This window comes from Diadema antillarum, unplaced genomic scaffold (assembly GCF_040938485.1).
Source record: "Diadema antillarum isolate AM-2024a unplaced genomic scaffold, OU_Dant_1.0 scf00000078, whole genome shotgun sequence".
Classification (NCBI taxonomy): Eukaryota; Metazoa; Echinodermata; class Echinoidea; order Diadematoida; family Diadematidae; genus Diadema; species Diadema antillarum.
Genome location: NW_027270967.1, coordinates 1119044 through 1138953, shown reverse-complemented (window position 1 = coordinate 1138953; position 19910 = coordinate 1119044). Strand labels below are relative to the sequence as shown.

At 39.4% G+C, this 19910-nt stretch overlaps 1 protein-coding gene across 1 annotated transcript in view; it reads right to left on the bottom strand.

The window, feature by feature from the left end:
* Positions 1–4604: 4604 nt before the first annotated feature.
* Positions 4605–19910, bottom strand: part of LOC139717602 (gamma-secretase-activating protein-like) — a 31194-nt gene continuing 15888 nt past the window's right edge. Inside the window, exons 10-23 of the mRNA XM_071629111.1 lie at positions 18806–19420; positions 17716–17967; positions 16786–16946; positions 15551–15718; positions 13529–13603; positions 12199–12372; positions 11276–11485; positions 10655–10836; positions 9960–10054; positions 9221–9405; positions 8099–8189; positions 7181–7267; positions 6625–6717; positions 4605–5956 (exon numbers count right to left, since the gene is read on the bottom strand). Coding sequence (XP_071485212.1) covers positions 5823–5956; positions 6625–6717; positions 7181–7267; positions 8099–8189; positions 9221–9405; positions 9960–10054; positions 10655–10836; positions 11276–11485; positions 12199–12372; positions 13529–13603; positions 15551–15718; positions 16786–16946; positions 17716–17967; positions 18806–19420 — 2522 coding nt within the window. The 3' untranslated portion in view covers positions 4605–5822. The remainder of the gene's footprint in view (positions 5957–6624; positions 6718–7180; positions 7268–8098; positions 8190–9220; positions 9406–9959; positions 10055–10654; positions 10837–11275; positions 11486–12198; positions 12373–13528; positions 13604–15550; positions 15719–16785; positions 16947–17715; positions 17968–18805; positions 19421–19910) is intronic.

Below are 19910 nucleotides of genomic sequence, written 5' to 3'. Positions count from 1 at the left end.
CAATCATTTATTCAGCAGGTAAAACCAGCTGCACATTTTCCTACATCATTCTGCTTGTAATTTCCTATGACATCATATTCTACGTGTTTGTGCATTCATGTATTGAAATTAATTTCACATGGCCACTAAAAATGCACCTATACGCTTATGAGCAAGCCACATTGGGACCAAAAACTTGACAGCCTGTCTGAAGGACAAGGCAACGGAGATAAAGTGAGCCATAATGGTCCTCCTGGCGTCTGCTACGATGCCTCAAACTGTAAGTGCTTGAAGCTCTGTAATGGTCCACTCGATATATGTCTTTGGATGTGGGTTGGATATGCCTGCTTTATCCATGTTAGGTGCTATGTCTTGGGGAGCAGCTTTTAAGAAGCCACTCATGCCACAGTTGCATGCGTTTCAAACCAATGACATAACTGCAGCTCGGGAGAGCAAAGCTTGTTCTGTTTTCAATGACTTCCATTTACAATTTGTAGGTGCTGTTGCTACAATCCACAATACAGTGTACAACCCATCAGCTGTTTTACTTTGTTTGGTTTGTTATTTCTGATGGCAGTAGGAGTCTTAAACATTCAGGCAGGAAAAGAGAATATTCTCCAGCCTTTACAGTGACAGAGATGTTTCACTCTATTTAGATTTATTGTGCTTTATACACTGTTCATCCGTCCACCTAATTGGCACGCTCCAGAATTCAACCAAAGAGTGTCACCAGAGTTCAAATCTGTATAGACAGATCTATTATTACGTAGTAACTTGCACAAGAAAAAAATATATATTTCTGTATGTAAACATTTCAGGTGCACAATTATTTACTGCCAGCAAATAGTTGTCAATTATAAATCAGATGAATGACATAACATTCTTCCATCTAACCTCACACCAAAGCTACCAGTGTTTGTTAGTATATCTATATCAAATTTATATTCATGTTTTGAATAACACTAAGAGTTATACAGTGTATATGACTTACAATTACAGTTTACTAGAGGGTGCATTTTTTTTTTCTTTTTGCATTACAAAATGTGAGTGAACTCATATGATTTTCATATGTATTGTGTCATGTGTTACACTTTTGAAGAATGTGTAAAATGCATCTGGTGCATTTTGTCTTCTTTTTTTATCAGTGCCATTGGTCTTTTTGATACTTGTTAAAGACAGTCAAAGGTCCTGTTTTGTGTGAACAGTGGAAACTTGACATTTTTTTTTTCAATACAACAGCAGTGGCTGCAACTGCTCACTGTACAGGGGTTGTTGCCATGGAATTTTCAAGTTCATTATTCTGATCACATACACCTAAAAGACAAGGATGTGATTCAATCCTGTACCATTTGGTTTGTATGTCATAGTTCAACACTGAACTAACATCACTCGAGTTTGTTTAAGACTGTCCTACTGTCCAGTTTGGTGCTACATTTAGTAACATATCGTCGCTGGGGTGACAAGACCTTGGTTCTGCAATTTTGGTGAAAACGACTTTTTTGGATTAATGGTCAGATAATCATTTAAGTGATGTCCCGTCCAAATCCTAGATGTCTTACCCCAAAAATGAGGCCACCATGGTATGTCAAAGGAATGTCTATCCCATTGGATACAGTGCTTTGGCTGCCATGTTTTTTTGCTCCCCTGAACATTTGACATTTTGTAGATACGAGGTATTGTCGCCCCAGCGACGATGTGATTTAGTTAACGCTGTGATAATGTTGTTGTACACGCTCCAAGGCATGTTGTGCACTTCCAGACGTTCCTTCCAAACCACCTTTGCAACCACAGGATCCTACGGTTTAAATAGGTCTTCTCTACAACCAATTTATACTCATTTAATGTTGTAGCTAATGTTCATGCCATGATCATTAGTCATGTGATATGTAGTCACAGGCTAGCTTTTCTGAAGCATAATTATATTGTGTATGTGGTGCATTAATTATTACAAGTGTTTGGAATAGCAATGTTGACATTGTCATCAAATGCAAGAACATGGCGGTGCAAGTGGTAAATGGTGTTCATAAGAGCAGACAGAGTTTAAACTCAGTGACCTCTAAAAATTTAAGTCACGCATCCCATTCCAGGGTTCAAACTTTGTAAAACTTCTGTTTGCACTTTTGCATGAATTAACATAATTTATATCAGATGAAAATGTATTTCCTTTTCTCTAGTCAACATCTGACTAGTCAACAGGACAGTAGTGTCCGACCAATCTATGTTTACTATAAATTTCCTTTCCAATTGGTATGCAGTGTCAATGCTGGAATTACCTCGCCATGGTGAATTCCTTGCATAGCTGCCTGCAATGCTATACTGACCAATGTATATTTTGTGATAGTGAGCACTATGGGTGCTGAGGTCAAATGAAAACTAATGTTTCATCACATATTGATAGAGGTCTTGAAATTACCAACCAAAAAACAGGATGTACATCATCTTTTTGAGCATGTCAAATTGTACTACTCTTTTATTTTTACTATTCTTGTGTATGTATATTTGTAAACCTAATGATGTAAAAATTGTATATAGGTAGAACAATTATACATAATTATATACAATGTACCTGTATTGACATGAATATGACAATAACCATGTAAAAAGAATCATATCAATGACAAAGGCTATACACTGGAAAAGGAGATGCTGAAGAGAGATGTATATTGCATTTATTCTGCCATACATGTCCAAAGTGAGCCAGTACAGGACTAGAACACAAATGATTAATCGTTGAACAAAAGTAACAGAACAAGAATCACAATGTAGCTTCATTCAAGCACGCAAATGCAAAAACATCACACTCTATCACAAATTAATATCTCAAAATAATGTTTTTCGATAGTTGCATAAAGTCACATTTTGGTCTCACGCAAATATAGGCAGCTTTAGGTATAACTTATTTTCTTGGGGGGGGGGGGGGTGGGTAGAAAGTAAAAAAAAAAAGCAGGTCATTCTTAGAAATGAAGTAATGTCTTTATATGAGGCACCTAACACATGAAATTATCAACTGTGGTTCTTCTCAAAAGGTGTCATGCACCCACCTTTCTTTGGCTGGGACCATAGCCATCTACATGTATGAAAAATAGCATGATTTCAGCAGCATACATTGTACATTGTATGTGTAGTACTGAACTCATTGTCAACATTGGATACAATCCAAGATATGGCCAGAAGAATAGGGAGCATTTGCAAATGAATTGTACATTTATGTTGAATGAAAAAGGCAGCGAAGAGTGTTTGGAAAGAAATCCTCAAGAGAATCTACTTTGTACGCAGCACTTGATATTAAATAGTAGATTGAAATAGAAGAATGATGTACAAGAACCATACCACGTATGCACGTTTCAAGCAGCGAAATCACCCTAGTGTATACTAATGCCCTAGCAGCATAGAATTCAAACTGTTCATACATGTATTCTTAGAGTGGCCTTGAATTGATTTACATGTATTGGTGCATTTCACAGAAGGGCAAAGCTACTCTGCCGCACTACTTTGTAGTGGTATTCGACTAGCTGTTATTACATGTACTGAAGTTTTGCGCTGCGAATGTAGTGTGTGATTTATCCTCCGTCCATCAGTCTTGCAACAGATGCAAGAATTTGACATTCTGTCAATCATTCTGCATCTTGACTGAACACAATATCACATATCTGAATATCTCACAGTTTTGGCACACTCAACATCCAAGACTATATGCTCTAGACACTGCAAAATTTCTCTTGATCATGAAGAGCAGCTCAAATGGTTCCACATAAATACATAGCATTTATTTCTTGGCCACTACTGTATGTCAAACTGATTAAGTAATGGGTACACAATGACGACATGTAGAATTGGTAAATGTCTCTCCGTATTGTTACGGGAACGAAGACATTGAGATTAGACTAGCTTGCACATCACATCAGCAATTGAGAACCAAAAGGTCCTGAACACTGTTCAAAATCTGTAAAACTAGTTAAAGACATATTAAATAGCTTGCTGTAAAAGCAGAATACAGAATTTCAGAAACAACTGTAACACCGAAAGATATACAAAGTCCAAGATTATATCTGATCACTTATGATACACTTCTAATGAGTTTCTGCAATAAGCTGTGCTCTATTTGTGCTCTTCGGTATGTATTACATGTATGTTAGATCATTCCCTCAACCAGGATGGGTTTCACTCGTAAAGAGATGTCAAGATTAAATTTTACACATTTCTAGTGTACATAAATATATATTTCATATGAAACTGGATGATAAAACTTGTCGATGAATAAAACTTGATGGTCCCTATTGTTCCCACTTCTCGGTTCTCAACACTGGCAATTTCATTCATTACTACTGTCAGCAAAACAGCATGTTTCAGTGATGCATGTGCTTGGGTGTGCATGTTTGTGTGAGTGTATGGCTGTATTTAGCAGTTTACAGAGAGTACAGCTAGGGTATATTGCACATTCTACAAGGGCGTAATATATCACTGAATTATATATTTCCCACTTACCACGCACAGCATGCATGATCTTACTATAGGTATTTTCTCCTGGTTGTCAGTTTTTACACATGAATCAATGGGAATGATTGTTCTTCCAACATGAAAAAATATTTCCAACATCACGTACATGTAACATGTCCACGTTTCCTACAATAAACACTACATGCATATTGCACTATAAATACCACACACTGGTGGTGATGGATATATTTGCAATGAGGATGCACAGTTATCGATACAGGCTAATTTCTCGGGCTATAAAAATTCTTAAATGTACAACGCACTGACAAGTAATCACTGGCTTTCAGGTACGTGAGGACCTTCTAACAGGCGGAATACAAAGAGCATTATTCAGCTGTGACTAGGTTGGGCAAGTGTAGGTCAGCCATGATGTTGCAGTTGTCATGGCAACCTTCGTGAGGTGGAGCATGTGTATGACTCGAATTATCAATGAACAAATATATTAAAAAAAAGTGGAGCCATCGATTTATTCACATGTGCTTTAAATTTCATTTGTGTGTGTGTATTTTTTAACTGCACGAGCATCAGAGCAAGGTTTACTACAATCTCGACGATAGACATAATAGGGTGTTCTATTAGATATGTGTCATCATCTCTACTACTACAACAAGTATGCTAATGATGTGCAATGTGGACTAAATGACACTGCCCAACTCCATGAATACTTGATAGCTTACAAGAAAAGGGGCCCTTCTGCAGCTTGTGAATTCAGATGGAATGATTAGAGCATTTCTTGCAGATAACAAATATCAGTACTGCCTACAAAAGGGACAAGTCTCTTTCTGTACTCTATACCTTACCACTATCTTGCCCCAAACCTGCAAAATAAATCAAAGAGCAGTAGAATATACCAATTCTCGATACCTCTGTTTCCTATGCACTCATTATCCCAAAACATTAAAAAACAAAACTGGGAACCTTGATACCACTCTGTACAGACAAAGATGTGTTGTACAACCAGGAACTCCAGAATGATTAATGAATTACCTGGGACAAAATTTTTACCCTGGCTAAAACATGATTATACCAAGACAAACATGCAATTTGCAATGCCTGTTAACTACAGTAAACCTTGCATCAGTCTACCTCGCATAAGTTGAATGACTGTCTATAAAGTCAAATTTCTTTTCAAGTCCTCTTCTCTTTATATTCTATCAATTTTAATCCATCATACAAGTCACATTTTCTCCAAGTCGAAGCTCTTTCTTCAGTCCAAATAGATTTGACTTTGACAAGGTTGACTGTACCTCCTGAATCAGAGCCTACATTCTTTATGATTCACATGATTGTCAAGGAAATACATGGGCGAATGGCCACAAGCCAAAATAATTCTAACTTAACTAGTCTCAGAAAGCTATCCCTCCCAAGTCCAAACCGTGCTCCTTGACAGAAGACTGCAGTGCCACGCGCCCCACAAACTGAGAGTTGAGGGCTTGCTGGAGCTCCGATCTTCCCTTCGCTGGACTCTGCCAGGCTTGGTCTGGAAGTGAAAATGGGAGGGAAGATGGATAAACCATGATTTCTGGGTAAAATCTGGGGTCTACGTGTAGTCTCATTTATACCAGTGTATCCTACAGTGAATATGAAAGTTAGCTCGACCTCGACTATGATCAATGTCAATTCATATAATTTCATTACTGGAGGCAAAACTATATTGTTCAGGAATGCAATCATCCTCGTCACAGTGTTTGTACTTCATCATGGTCTTAGGCAAGAGAATGCTGTTGTGGTGCAGCATCTCATCACTCCACTATCACAGGGTAAATGATGGTTACAACAAACCAACCTTCTGTTGCAAAGGCAAATTGAATACATTATGCCGTGTATCAGCATCAGCCGTTAAGGCCTGGTAAGTGATCGCCCCATCCCACAGATTAATGTATGCTACGAGCAACCAAAATGTGTACATGACCATCAGTGACATTCATGTTTCACAGAGATGAGGTCAAATCTATCAAATCCTTACATCTAAGTTCATTCACACAAACAAACACACACAAAAAAGGGAAAAAACTGATTAACCCTTTCCGTGCTGGGGTATTTGGACAGTGTGTACAATGCTAAGGGATTTTTCTGTCGCCAACAACTGCTCCAAGCACACAAAGGGTTAACTATCCATCATTTTGTTCCAAAGGGGTTTTCTCTCACCTGCTCCCTCGATGACTTTCATGAAGTAAGTGAGGGGAGGAAAATCTGGGATGGCTTGAAAGAAGTCCTCATAAACCTCCTGACCTACAATGGCTGCGGAGACAAAAAGAAAATTACCCGTTCTGCGGATGAAACCAGTCTGAATGCATGGAGGAAATATCTTGGTTCAATTCCGCACATCACGTTCAAGTGGACTATACTGAATAGAGTAAGATCGGACCAACGGAATGGTAGAAATTCATCAAAATCAGACTTGAAATACGAGAGCTGTGAAATTCAAAGTTTTACATATTTTTACAAAAATATATAATGATTATATCAATTGTAATCAGAAATGCATATTAGCCCAGGCAATAATGTCATCCACTCACAACACTCCCATTGATTAAAAAATCATTTTTTTCATCGAGAATTCAGGAATTACAATCCTTCCCCTTAGAGTCATCACTGCTGAGTCCATACAGTATTACAACAAAATAATGTGTTGAGTTTTGACACTTTAGTCATGACATTTCTGCCTTCTCTTTTCAAATGACAACACATCGTGATTGCTTACCTGCTTCACTGCTCTTCTTTCGGGACCTGTGTGAACGAGTCTGTGTCACTGCACTGGCACTCAGACTTTTCTGGCGAGACTCGGCACCTGCAAGACACACAGAATGTCGAAGGCATACTTTAAACCTGTCAAGTCGTGGAGAAAGTTTGCTGAATAAAATACCATCTTGCCTTTAGCAAACAGGCAACTTTGATTGATACTGTGTATCCTACCTTGGAAGAAGATCTTGGGAACTACTGTAAAGCATGATATATTCATGGCATGAAATTTTCGCAAATTGGAGGCTATGGCCTTTTCAGCATCATGAAATTTTCACGAATTGCCACTGGCATTTAATGCATTTAGTGTAGACAAGAACTTTAGTGGCATTTTAATTTTGCAAATATTGGCTCTCGCAAAAATACATGAAATTTAAATGCACGCAAACATTCCTCACTTTACAGTACTTACAGTCTCTTAAATTCAATAACATAAACTTTCTAAAAGGTGTTGCCAATTTAAAAACCAGTAATAGATTTAGCAATGAAGAGACTTTGATTTTTGATTTGGAGCAAACAAATAAATATGAACAACAAAGGACTAAATTGAAAACATTCTTTTAACCATTCTTATAAAACAATACCAACAAACAGTAAGAATTAAAGATATAACGATACAGCATCAAATCTCAGAAATGTGGGTTGGGGAATTTATGGGTTTAACTGCATCACCCTTTGATCACCCCATCATTTCCCTTTGTAGATATTCTTAAATCTGGAATTTTGACAACTGGTTTGTGAGTAGTGAAATTGCAATAAGAAGATGAAGTGCTTTCGACAAATTCATCCAAAAGCAACAGAACTCAATATGAACCAATAATAACATAAATTTACATTAATAATGTAACACAATCTTTTGGTGTAATGACGATTGTTATACCTTCCTGTAGGCATGATGAAGTGTAATGCTGGGCTTTAATCAAGTTACTCTTTGGATGATCCCACTGCAGCAAAACTCTTTCTGCAGAGGCCTTCAAGGAAGAGAAAAAAACAGCAACATTTGATTGGCGACATTGCTGAAATGCAAGACTTTTTTTTTCTTACATTTCATAATAGTCTTTTCAAATGCACACACACACACACACATATTTTGTTGTTTATTCACAATGTCCGCAACTCTTGCCATAAGTTAAACTCAGCATCATATTGTACTCTGTTGACATGGCACTAATCCAGTACAATACACCTCTGTGATTATTTGTCCTCCCTTCCGAGAAGCACTCACTGAGCAGCACAGTGAAGACCCAACCTGCATCAAATCCAATATCTAACTTTGGACTTACACACGTTGAAGTTACATGTACACTGAACGATGAACATTGAACATTAAAATAAATTTCAATATACCAGGCAAATCCTGCTGTAACAAATACTACATACAAGAAGATACCATACCATACAAGTGATCATTGCAAGACAGAGGATTTTCCTGACAAAGATTTTTTTTTTTTTAAACTTGCATGGCTATGGAGCAATGCCTCAATATGGCAAGCTACTTTTAGAACCATCTAACAAAATATTGCTAGTACGAGAGGATCTTCAGCAGTGTCCCTGTCATAATTTCCCTTGCTTGCAACTCTGCTTCGTAAGTCAGGTATTGAACTGAATACTGGGCCTTGTTCCATGAAGCTGTTCATGAAGTTACGCATGACTTTACAAACGACTGGAATATGAAGTGCCAATATCTGTGCCCATTTTTTCCCCCCTTAGGTTTCAACAAAGTACGACTGTATGTCAATATTTCATCTACATTGGAACAAAAACACACTTTCAACTAAAAATGTGTTAACATGTAAGAACAATCATTATCATCTGCAAATTTCAACTTTTTATAGCTATTGAAATTAACAATGATTGGGAAACCCACTTGGCTTGCCATATTTAAGTCATTCGTAAAGTCGTGCGTAACTTTACGAACAGCTTTATGAAACAGGGTCCTAGCCCAGATCTTCCCATTGAAAGCAAGGTGTGTTATCTCCTTGACACCCAAGAACATCTCTACCTTGGGTATTTTGTGCAGCAGCTTGAACTTGAGGTCAACGTTTGCCCGGTCCTCATCGGTCATCTCCTCGATCAACTGGATGAGGAAGGCCTCGTTGAGCTCCAGCACACCTTGGCTGACGTACTGCAGGAACATGGTCCGGTCCAGGCAGCGGAAGGCCAGGGACAGGAAGAAGTTCTTGAATCCTTGGGAAGCACAAAACCAGCAGAAAACCATTGGGTGGGGTCGGGAAGAATATGGGGGGATGATAAAAAGCGAAAATAAAACCTCCCAATTTTCATAGAAGAAAGACTATACACTACTACACTTAAACTGCATTTATTTTCACTCTACACTCAACAACAGAATGTAGAAAAAGTTTTGAAAGATATATTTAAAGAAACATCAGGTCACCAACTGCTTACAGATACTACTGGTAGATGCCTCTTGTATAGAATCGATGGGAATTTGATATCTCACAGATGTCAAGTACAATCATTCAAGACCTTTTCATGGTAAGAAAAGTCCAAAAGTAATCACTGGCAAAAAAAAAACACACAAAAAGAACAATAACAACACAACAAGGGCAATAGCATTGACATCAACAAAATACGAACAAACCTCACTTTCCAACTGCAAACCTTTAGCAATTATTTGTGAACCATCAAATGACGAAATTGTGTGATCCTCAGATTGTGCTTTGATGCATTGTGCCCCCAGCCCCTCCCCTCCCCTCACAGTATGATGGAAACAAACTCACCTGGAGGCTGCGGGAAGCAGAGGTGCTGTGCTGCCGAGAAGAGCCTCTCGATCACGGAGAAGAGACTCTGCTCCTTCTCAGATGCTGGTTGGTTTCTATGTCACATGAAAGATAAATTGCAATAAGACGACTGCATGGCTAGGGGGCCAAAGATGCAATATACTAAAACAGACTGCAAGAAGACTGGGCGTATTGGCATGATAATGCAGGGCTGTACACTAACCCATTACCCAGTACCCAGTTTTTCCCTTCTTTTTACGGTCAATTCTTGAAAAAGCTACTACTGGTCTGACAGTGATTTTTACTGGTCAGGGACAGTCAAACCAGTGCCAGTGTGCAGTGTTGGATAATGACGGCTTTGAACCCAGAGCGCTAAAGGGCAAAATTCATGGCTGACTTCTCAGTTTTCCCTTCTTGTTTCTTCATTTGAAAACCAAATATGTGAATTCAGTTTTGGATTCATTATGTTGAAATTGCTGTATTCTACATTCATCATTTTTGGGATGGGAAATGGGAAAATGGAACACATAAGGCATGCTAAATGTAAAATGAAGAAAAAAAAATTTATCTGGAAAAAAAACCAAAAAACCAACAACCCCACAATATTATCTTTAATGAAGAAAACAAAAGCTATATCAAACATGGTAAAAAAATTTCATCTCTGATTTGGCAACACAGAGAAGTTCTGGACTTACAGGGACACCTTTGCCAACTCATCCATGTCTTCGGTGAAGCCGTTTGCTGCCATCAGGAGGGTAATCATATGCTTCATCTGTTGCAGCTGGCAGCCCACGTACTCAGAGGCATAGTTCACCAGCCTCTCTTGGGTGTGGAACGGCATGTTTGAGCGGAGGAAGGACACTAGGTCACTCAGGATCTGTGAATCATGCCAAAGAAGACACAGGAACTCAATTTTTTTTTTCTTTCAAATATCAATTAGTTTTTAGTCATTCTCCTGACGATTTCAGCATATTCTTCTCCTTGACTTGTCCCTACCAAGCAAATTTATCTTCTGCATCATCATCCTCCATTGCCATGACAACCAAATATCTTCCCAAAGACAACATGCCATATCTTCCTTAAAACTCCCACACTTCCATTTACTTTGTATTGCCATATTCACTTCTCTGCTACTGTCATTGATTACATTCGTACAAATATTCCAGCTCCTATGAGTCCAAACCCATCAATTTGTACATGAATCCATGGTTTATAAGTAAATATCTTGCTCTGCCACTGATATTAACAACACAGGGAGACAAAATGCATGATAACTTTAAGGCAAGACAAAAAGCAGAGAATTCACGTCAGCCTACCATCTCTAGATGTTTGTTCTGGTATGTGTCCATCCCAGAGGCCTGCCTCGCATCCTCCTCCATCATGACCGCGGCGAGGGGGTCCCTGGACTTCGCCTGCCGTGGGTCCTTGCTGGGTGATAGCGCCCTCTTGGAGAAGGCCGCTACCTTCTTGAGGAGTGACGACCTCGTGGCAGGAGGATGCAGTGGCAGGGCTTCCTTCTCGTCAATCTGACAGTGGAAAGACAGTGTCATTCAGTTATGGTGTAAATAACCACTACATATTTCACAAACCTGTGGTGGCTCAATGGTTATCATTGAGGGATCTCAATCCTGAGGTACCAGGTTCAAATCTGTGGGCAGCAGCGGCAATGCCAATAGGCAATGCCAATAGGCAATGCCAATAGGCAAGGCAAAGCACCTTCTCCTCAATGCCTAGTTCCTCAGACAGAATATAAACTTGTATGTCCAAAAGGTAAGTTGCTAACAGTATTCAAGTGCTTTGCTGTGGCCATTGTTATATCTTTCTTAGATCAAACTCCTTAACAATTCCACCTTCTGTTCAAATGTCACTGTGTTTTTTATGTATCTGAAATACCTAAAATGACAACTTGACCAAGAAATCTGTGCCTGCAGTTCACTTACTTCTCACAAATAAGTATCAGAGACCAAAAGAGAAGACACACAAAGAAAACACCAACATAGAAATAATGATCAACATGCCATAGTGATTAGCAAGAACCTACATAATATACTCAAGTGTACATACATATACACGCTAATAAATGCTTTGGGATACAGTTTTGGAAATCCAGAACGAACAGCTGTCAAACCAGTTTGGCAAGCCTGAAAAAAGCTCAAAAATATGCAGCGAATTTGAACTTGACATTTTTTCTGGCAAACATTAATAACAGAGTGATCATGGCGATGACCCAGGGTCTGACCTTTGTGACCTGGTTCCCAGTATCCTGCTCTCTCAGCTTCTGGAGTATGGATCTTGTATCAAACCTCTTGATGGGCGATCGGACCAGCTCCTGACTTTTCTTGACGTGAGCATCAAGGGCCTCCCAGAGGTAGCTGGCAGGGTCACTGCCAAAGCGTTTCTCTCGCCGCCCCCTCTGAAACGATCAAGTGTGACAGGTACAATCACATCACATGATAACGGTGATGTGATGATAGATAACGATAACAAAGATGAGCATAGAGACAATGATATTGATGGTGATGATGATGCTGGTGGTGGTGGCAGTGATGGAGATGATGGTGGTGAATAGTGGAGATGACGGTAAAGATGAAGTTGGTGGTGAAGGTGATGGTGGTTGGCAGTGGTGGTGGTGGTATTGGTTTTTGAAATGGTGGTGGTGATAATGTTGGTGGTGATGGTGATGGTAGTGGTGGTTGGTGGTGATGGCGGTGGTAGTTATTGAGATGGTGGTGGTTGAGCCGGTTGTGATGGTGGTGGTTGTGTTGGTCGTATTGATGGTAGTGGTGATGGTGATAGTGATAGTGATGGTGTTGGCAATAGTAATAGTGTTGATGGTGGTGGTGGTGGCAGCGATTGCAATGGTAATCTTTATGGTAACATGATAGTGATATGATGAGGATGATGAAAATAATGACAATGAGGATTAAAACGACAGTGACTGTGATCATAATGATGAATACAATGATGATTTCACTGTAAAAATACCTTAACAGAGTAGGAATGTAATCACAATTGAATTTAATAACACTACAGATCAGACATAACTATTACTCTCACACAAAACATATAAAATTAGTCATGAAGCATGTTAGGCACTGCCGTGAATGATAAGGAGATATTCTCATGATTTGTTATAGAGGTATGTCTCCTGATTTTTTCTTATTTTTTGTGAAATGTATCCCAGCTTGTTGTTAACTGAAACTGAAAATGTGGCCTAGCAATGCTACATGAAATCTTGCAGTGTTACTTTAAAAAAAAAAGTAATGTGACACCTGCACTTACAAACTTGCGGAAAAAAATTGTTTTGTTGTCACATATCACAAGAATGGCAACAAAGTTGCCATGCTACATGGCACAAATAGAATCTCGTGTCACACTCGGGTAAATGTCTGAAAATCCAACAAGGACCTGATAATGGCTTGCAGCTGCTTCTAACAACAGCTAAGGGCATGGTTTGGTTCTGTTAAATGCATCTATACGTACAAGCACACACATACTATCCAAACTGATAACAAGTCATGTGACCAGGGTGGGTTGAATGCGATATCAACATTGCAATGAACACACACCTTGGTGAGAAATATCTTTGGAATGTGTCTGTTCTGTACGGCCTTGAAGCAAGCTAGTCTGCGTCCATCCAGAGTCTAAAAAGAAGAAGAAATGAGCAAGGAGCATGACATGCATGTATCTCAATCATGAAATCTTAAAACACAAGGACATACAAAACTTGTTGGTTATAGCATGCAAAAACATGTTTTCCTGAGCAATGCATAAACTGCTTTCTTTTTAAAACCACTGAAGTTAGCTGTGAAAGAGATTGGTCACTCCTTAATCCATGCACACTACTCTCATATTCTATAATTGTCTCTATCTTCCTAATTTCTTTTGCAATTTCAGTCAAATACATCCAATTACTCCCTCCCTGTTTTGTAGGTCCCAGCATGCTATGCTCAAAGTGTGTAATGGTATCAATAACATATTTTGCTTTGGTCAGAGAGTAGGTTTTCCTTCTTATCTATCTCACTTTATCATGATATTCAATCCATCTATCCCTCCCTTTCAATGACCATCTACTCTTGAAGCTGCATCAACAACATCAAAATATTTTGTGTAGATCCTAGTTTGAAAGGCTGTTTTTGCCCTATTCTAAAGTTGTTGTTTTTTTAAATCTCATCTCATCCCTTCCCCTACCCTTCTCATATTTAGTGGCACCAGCTACATCAACATCCTTTGCTTGACTACAAATGTCACGTTCTTCTCCTCTCATTATTTTGATTCTCTTTCACGCAATCCTCATCCAAACCTCCACTGCCTCCCCTCTGCACAATCCCTGTCAGCTTTGACTTGCTTCACTAACAGACATTGGCAACATTAGCCTTATGCCTATCAAAGACTTGTGCGTTCTGCACAAACTCATTGATAATTGGTAAACGTTGGCACGAGAGCAAGTTCACTGCCTTTGTCTGGGCACACACTCCAATCCATTTTTGCTAGTCTTTTGTTCCAACCAACCCACTGCATGTTACCCTTGTCATCTCCTTGCAAGCTTGCTCCCTCTTCTTCCCCCTCTCCTCGCTCTCTATAGCTACCTATCTACCTGTCTATCTATCTACATGTATCTATCTACCTGTTTATCTATTTATTTATCTATCTATCTATCTATCTATCTATCTGTCTGTCTATCCATCTATCAATCTCTCTATCTATCACTCTATCTATCTACATCTATCTGTCTATCTATCTATCCATCTATCTACCTACATGTATCTACCTACCTACTATGTACCTATCTATCTGTCTACCTATTTATATACATCTATCTATCTATCTATCTATCTATCTATATGTATCTACCTAAGTACTATGTACCTATCTGTCTACCTATTTATATACATCTATCTATCTATCATCTATCTATCTATCTACATCTATCTGTCTATCTACATGTATCTATCTATCTTCTACCTACCTATCTATCTATCTATCTATCTATCTATCTATCTATCTACCGTATCTATCTATCTATCTATCTATCTACATCTATCTATCTGTCTGTCTATCCATCTATCAATCTCTCTATCTATCACTCTATCTATCTACATCTATCTGTCTATCTATCTATCCATCTATCTACCAACATGTATCTACCTACCTACTATGTACCTATCTATCTGTCTACCTATTTATATACATCTATCTATCTATCTATCTATTTATATGTATCTACCTAAGTACTATGTACCTATCTATCTGTCTACCTATTTATATACATCTATCTATCATCTATCTATCTATCTACATCTATCTGTCTATCTACATGTATCTATCTATCTTCTACCTACCTATCTATCTATCTATCTATCTATCTATCTATCTATCTATCTACCGTATCTATCTATCTATCTATCTATCTACATCTATCTATCTGTCTGTCTGTCTATCTATCTATCTATCTTCTATCTACCTATCTATCTACCTATCTACATCTATCTATCTATTTATCTATCTCTCTGTCCATCTATCTATCTATCTGTCTATCGATCTATCTACCTATCTATTTCTCCGTCTATCTATCTTCATCTCTCTCTCACCTCGATGACAAATGTTTTGCTGGTGTCAGTCTTGGTGAAGGGGAAGTAGAGTAGGATGTTCCTCTCCAGCTTGAGTCTGACGGAGCCAAAGGTGCTCGCCAGGAGGCACTCAGCTAGGATGTCCTCCATTTCCAGCTGAAAGGGGTCCTTGGTGATGCACTCAATGATCTGGACAGGAGGGGTTGCCAAAAGTTTACTTTTCATCATACATGTACATGAAGCATCACAATGCTCCCATTACCTTGGACTTTATTAAGTCAAAACAAAATTCTCAGAAGGGCTCAGAATTCACCTTCCATCAATTTGTAATTTGCTTATGATATATTGAAAGGGTCTTCCGAGAAACTTGTCTGGCAAATATGATTTCCCAGAATGTTGACTTGATTTGATAGTAGTGCACAGTTTTTATTCCTGAAGTGCCTTTCCCATTCCACAGCAGGTAGGTAGAATGTTAAGTACTAATCGATCATGGCCTAGCAATCATATCTTCCAACAAGCTGCATGCGATTCACTCTAGAGTGGAGGATTGGTGGATACTGCTTTGGCCCGATTTGTTGACTAGTGATAATCAATTGTACAAGTTTACTTAGCAACTACTATTCATTGGGTAAGCTCTGTGATTACAATACTTCCTGCAAACTTTTTAAGCTTTGTTTCACTTTGTGTGTGTGTGTGTGTGTGTGTGTGTATGTGTCGTTACCCAACTGAAATCATGTTATTATAGCATTAATTCACACATTTCTTATGCAAATGTATACATTTTAGACCAAAACCAAGAGTTCTGAAGGCATATGAGAACTACATTATTTTGCACTCTAAATCAAACTGATCTGTCTTCATTAAAGTACACACAAAATTGATATAATAGTGGCTTGTCAGAACTTACATAGAGCTGCTAAATCACAGATAGCAAATTTTTTTGCAGTCCTTATGCACAAGCAAAGTTTAGGCAATTACATTTACCACCTCAGCTAATGTGTGAATGAAAGTGATCAATACTCCTGCTCTGCAAAATTACAGAGAAATATCAAATTCTGCAGCTTTTGTTTATTTCTCAGAATTAAACTTTTGTTGTTCTGTTTATTTGACTTTTATACAAGTCAACTTTGATATGTGTGGAGTTGAGTTCCCCTGTAGAGTGCACCCTGGCTGCTACAACACAGGCATACATAGGGGAAAAGTCTGGCAGCAGTGAACGCAATGCAGATCGAGATAGATGTAAAGATGGGACTTGCCTTCTTGTTCAGAGCTGCATCTTTCAGGTTGATGATTGCCAGGTGCAGCAGTCCAAGTTTGAAGGGAATTAGACTGTCCCTAACGAGCAGTGATGGCAGCTTGTCCTTGCTGATGAAGGGGTTGTAGCATCGTCCAGTCCGGCTGTCAAAAAGTACATCATCTTGGGGAAAAAAGGGTAATGGAATCTAAGAATTAGATGCTTCAACTCCAATGTCAAATTATTCCAGCAAACCAACAAAATGTCACTGTTTCACTGGTTCTGGTATAAAGGAGGGAAGTATATTTGATATATTATTCAAATACTTGAAAAGCATTTCACTGCCATGCAGTCCAATGATAAGCCTATATTAACAATTTACATCAGGGCATAACAGAGAGAGAGAGAAAAAAAAAATATGAACTTCCCTCTACCTGAAAAATTGCTATTGAAATATGCATGAAAGTCCCATTAAAGTAGCGGGAGATATATGGTGTGTGAATACTGTCATCACAAAGCATTTGGTGTTTTTATGCTCTTCTCACGATGTGCAACTATACCCCAGTATCAAAAGCGGATTGCTTGTGTGCATCCACAGATGGAAAAAAAAAAATCAGTTGAAGAGATCTATTGATAATTGTCAGTGACTTCTTGGACAGATGATGGTTGAGTTACCATGGCAACCATGTGAAAGATGAAGAAAGATAAAGCGGAGAGAAAACAGAAGAAGATGATGGAGAAGAAGAAGAAGAAAAAAAAAAGAAAAGAGGAAGAAGTAGAAGATGACAAAAGAGAAGAAGAAAGAAGTAGAAGAAAGAGAAGCTAATGAAGGAGAAAAAGAGGAGGAAGCAGAAAAAAAGGAGAAGAAAAAGGGAAGAACAAAAGAAGAGGAAGAAAAAGAGGGGAAAAAAGAAAAAGGAGAAAAAGGAAATAAAAGAAGAGACTGTCTCACCATATTTGCTGGCAGTCCGGTCCCTGAGACAGTGAGACAGTAGAGGGCGACAGGTGCGTAGCTGCTCTTCCCTGGAGCCAAGGAACAGCTCCCCGTTCTCCCCGTTCTCCCCTTCCCAATCTTCCGCCCCGGCCTGTGGGATCCAGGGCACGTCCTGCTGCTCGAAGGCAAGATGGAGGCAGGGCTCCACCTCGGGGCCCACGTTGAGGAGGTGCAGCATGGTGCCCGGATAGTAGGCCATGATGTAGCCATCTGTCAGATGTGGAGCCATTGGACAGAATTCCCACAAGATCAGCTCATTTTAAAGTGGATATAAAACTTCTTGTACACTTATGGCAACAAAATGATCAGTGACATTAAAGTTTGCCCATGTTGCTGTTGACTCAATTACCGGTATGTGCAATTACACACCCTGAAGCTGAATATAAAATTCAAATTGCAATACCTATGCAAACACATACTATAAAAGTGGGTATTTTCGCACGAGTTATTTTGCACACTCCGCCGCAGACACAGAACATTAACTACTGGAACATATGGCGAGCAAAAATATATTGGCGTGCTTTTATCTTCGCGCTAGCTTCTGGTTGTGCGAAATGCACGAAAAACTTCCACACCGGGAATACTTCCACTTCTACAGTAGTGAAATAAATAGGTGTGTGAGTAATAACAGACGAAACTTTGATCACTTTTTTTCAACCCCTGGATGTTTGATAAAAGCTGCAAAATCTCATTTTCGCATATTCTACAAAACATAACTTCAACCCTCTATGTAAACTGGAACCCTCCTGCTTACTTGAACATCAAACACCAATTCCACAATCAGCTCGCTCTCAGGACAAACCCACTCTCAGAGTAATTTTCTTTTTCCATTTCCCATGCCTTTTAACTTAAAACATCATGTACAGCACATCAAATTCAATTTACATCTCTTCTAAAGTTTACTTAGACTCATACATTGGAAACTGGTGAGTTGATATGTACATGATTATATATCAAAAAATGCTACAATTGTTCTACAGGGGCATTTGTCATTACCAGCACGTTTATGTCTAATAAACAATATTTCTACATCCTGTCTCAAACTCACTCAGAGGAGCAAAGTGAATCAGCATTCTCTTGGCTATGGTCCTTGGAACTTGGGGTACGCTGCACTGGAGAATGATCCGATGATGTAGCACCAGCACCACATAGTGGACATCGACATGTTGCTCACCGGTGCGCGACCTGCCGGGCATGTCGCCCACTAGGGACCTCAACACAGCCGCATCCAGCTGGTCAGTGAGGCTCCTCCTCATCCCGCCGGGGAAGTCAGGCGTGGCCGGAGAGCTCAGGGCGGACCAGTAGGCGGGGCTGGTCAGCGGACCCGTGCTGGAGTCCTGGCTCAGATTAAGGGATGAGTCGGTGGCGGGGCTTGTTGGCGTGAGGAGCTTCCCAGCGTTGGGGCCCTCTGGGGATAGGGAGGTGGCCGAGGACTCCCGACTATTCAGGTTCAAATTCTGTGGCCGCCTCCCCCACTCCTCATCTCCCCTACCGCGGCCGACTCCGCCAGGGTCCGACTGGCCGGAGTGCTGGGGCACCAGTTTGCCCCGACTTTGGCGGCGCGAGCTGGGTTTGGAATTGGCAAGTCGCTTCACAGGCAGTTGATAGCAGAGACAAACTGAGCCACCAGGCTGGCATACTACGTACATATTGATGGCTCTCACTGAAATAGATAAAAAAGACAACTGTCAGATACTTGCTCTTGCTCATTCCTCCCGAACTGTCACTAATTACAATCCACATTATTACAATCTAGAATAGTACAGTTTGCACATTTCAAGGATTATTAGCCAAGCACCACTAAATAAGCTATACTGATCCCATTAATTTAAATCAACGTAGAATATACTGTAAAACAAGGAATGTTTGTGTGCATTTTAATTTTGCTATTCCCATTTCGCGAGCACCAAGATTCACAAAAATAAAATGCACACGAAAGTTCTTGTCTACACTGTATGCATTGCAAGCCAGTGGCAATTCACAAAAATTTTATGCCACAAAAGAGGCTGTCGACTCCAATTCACAAAAATTTCATGCTGCGAATATATCATGTTTTTACAGTAGTCCCACATTTTATGACCATTAAAATCTGTTACTTTACAATGATGTTGGTACCTAATTTGCAATGCTGTTTGATTGTTTTTGTTTTCTCA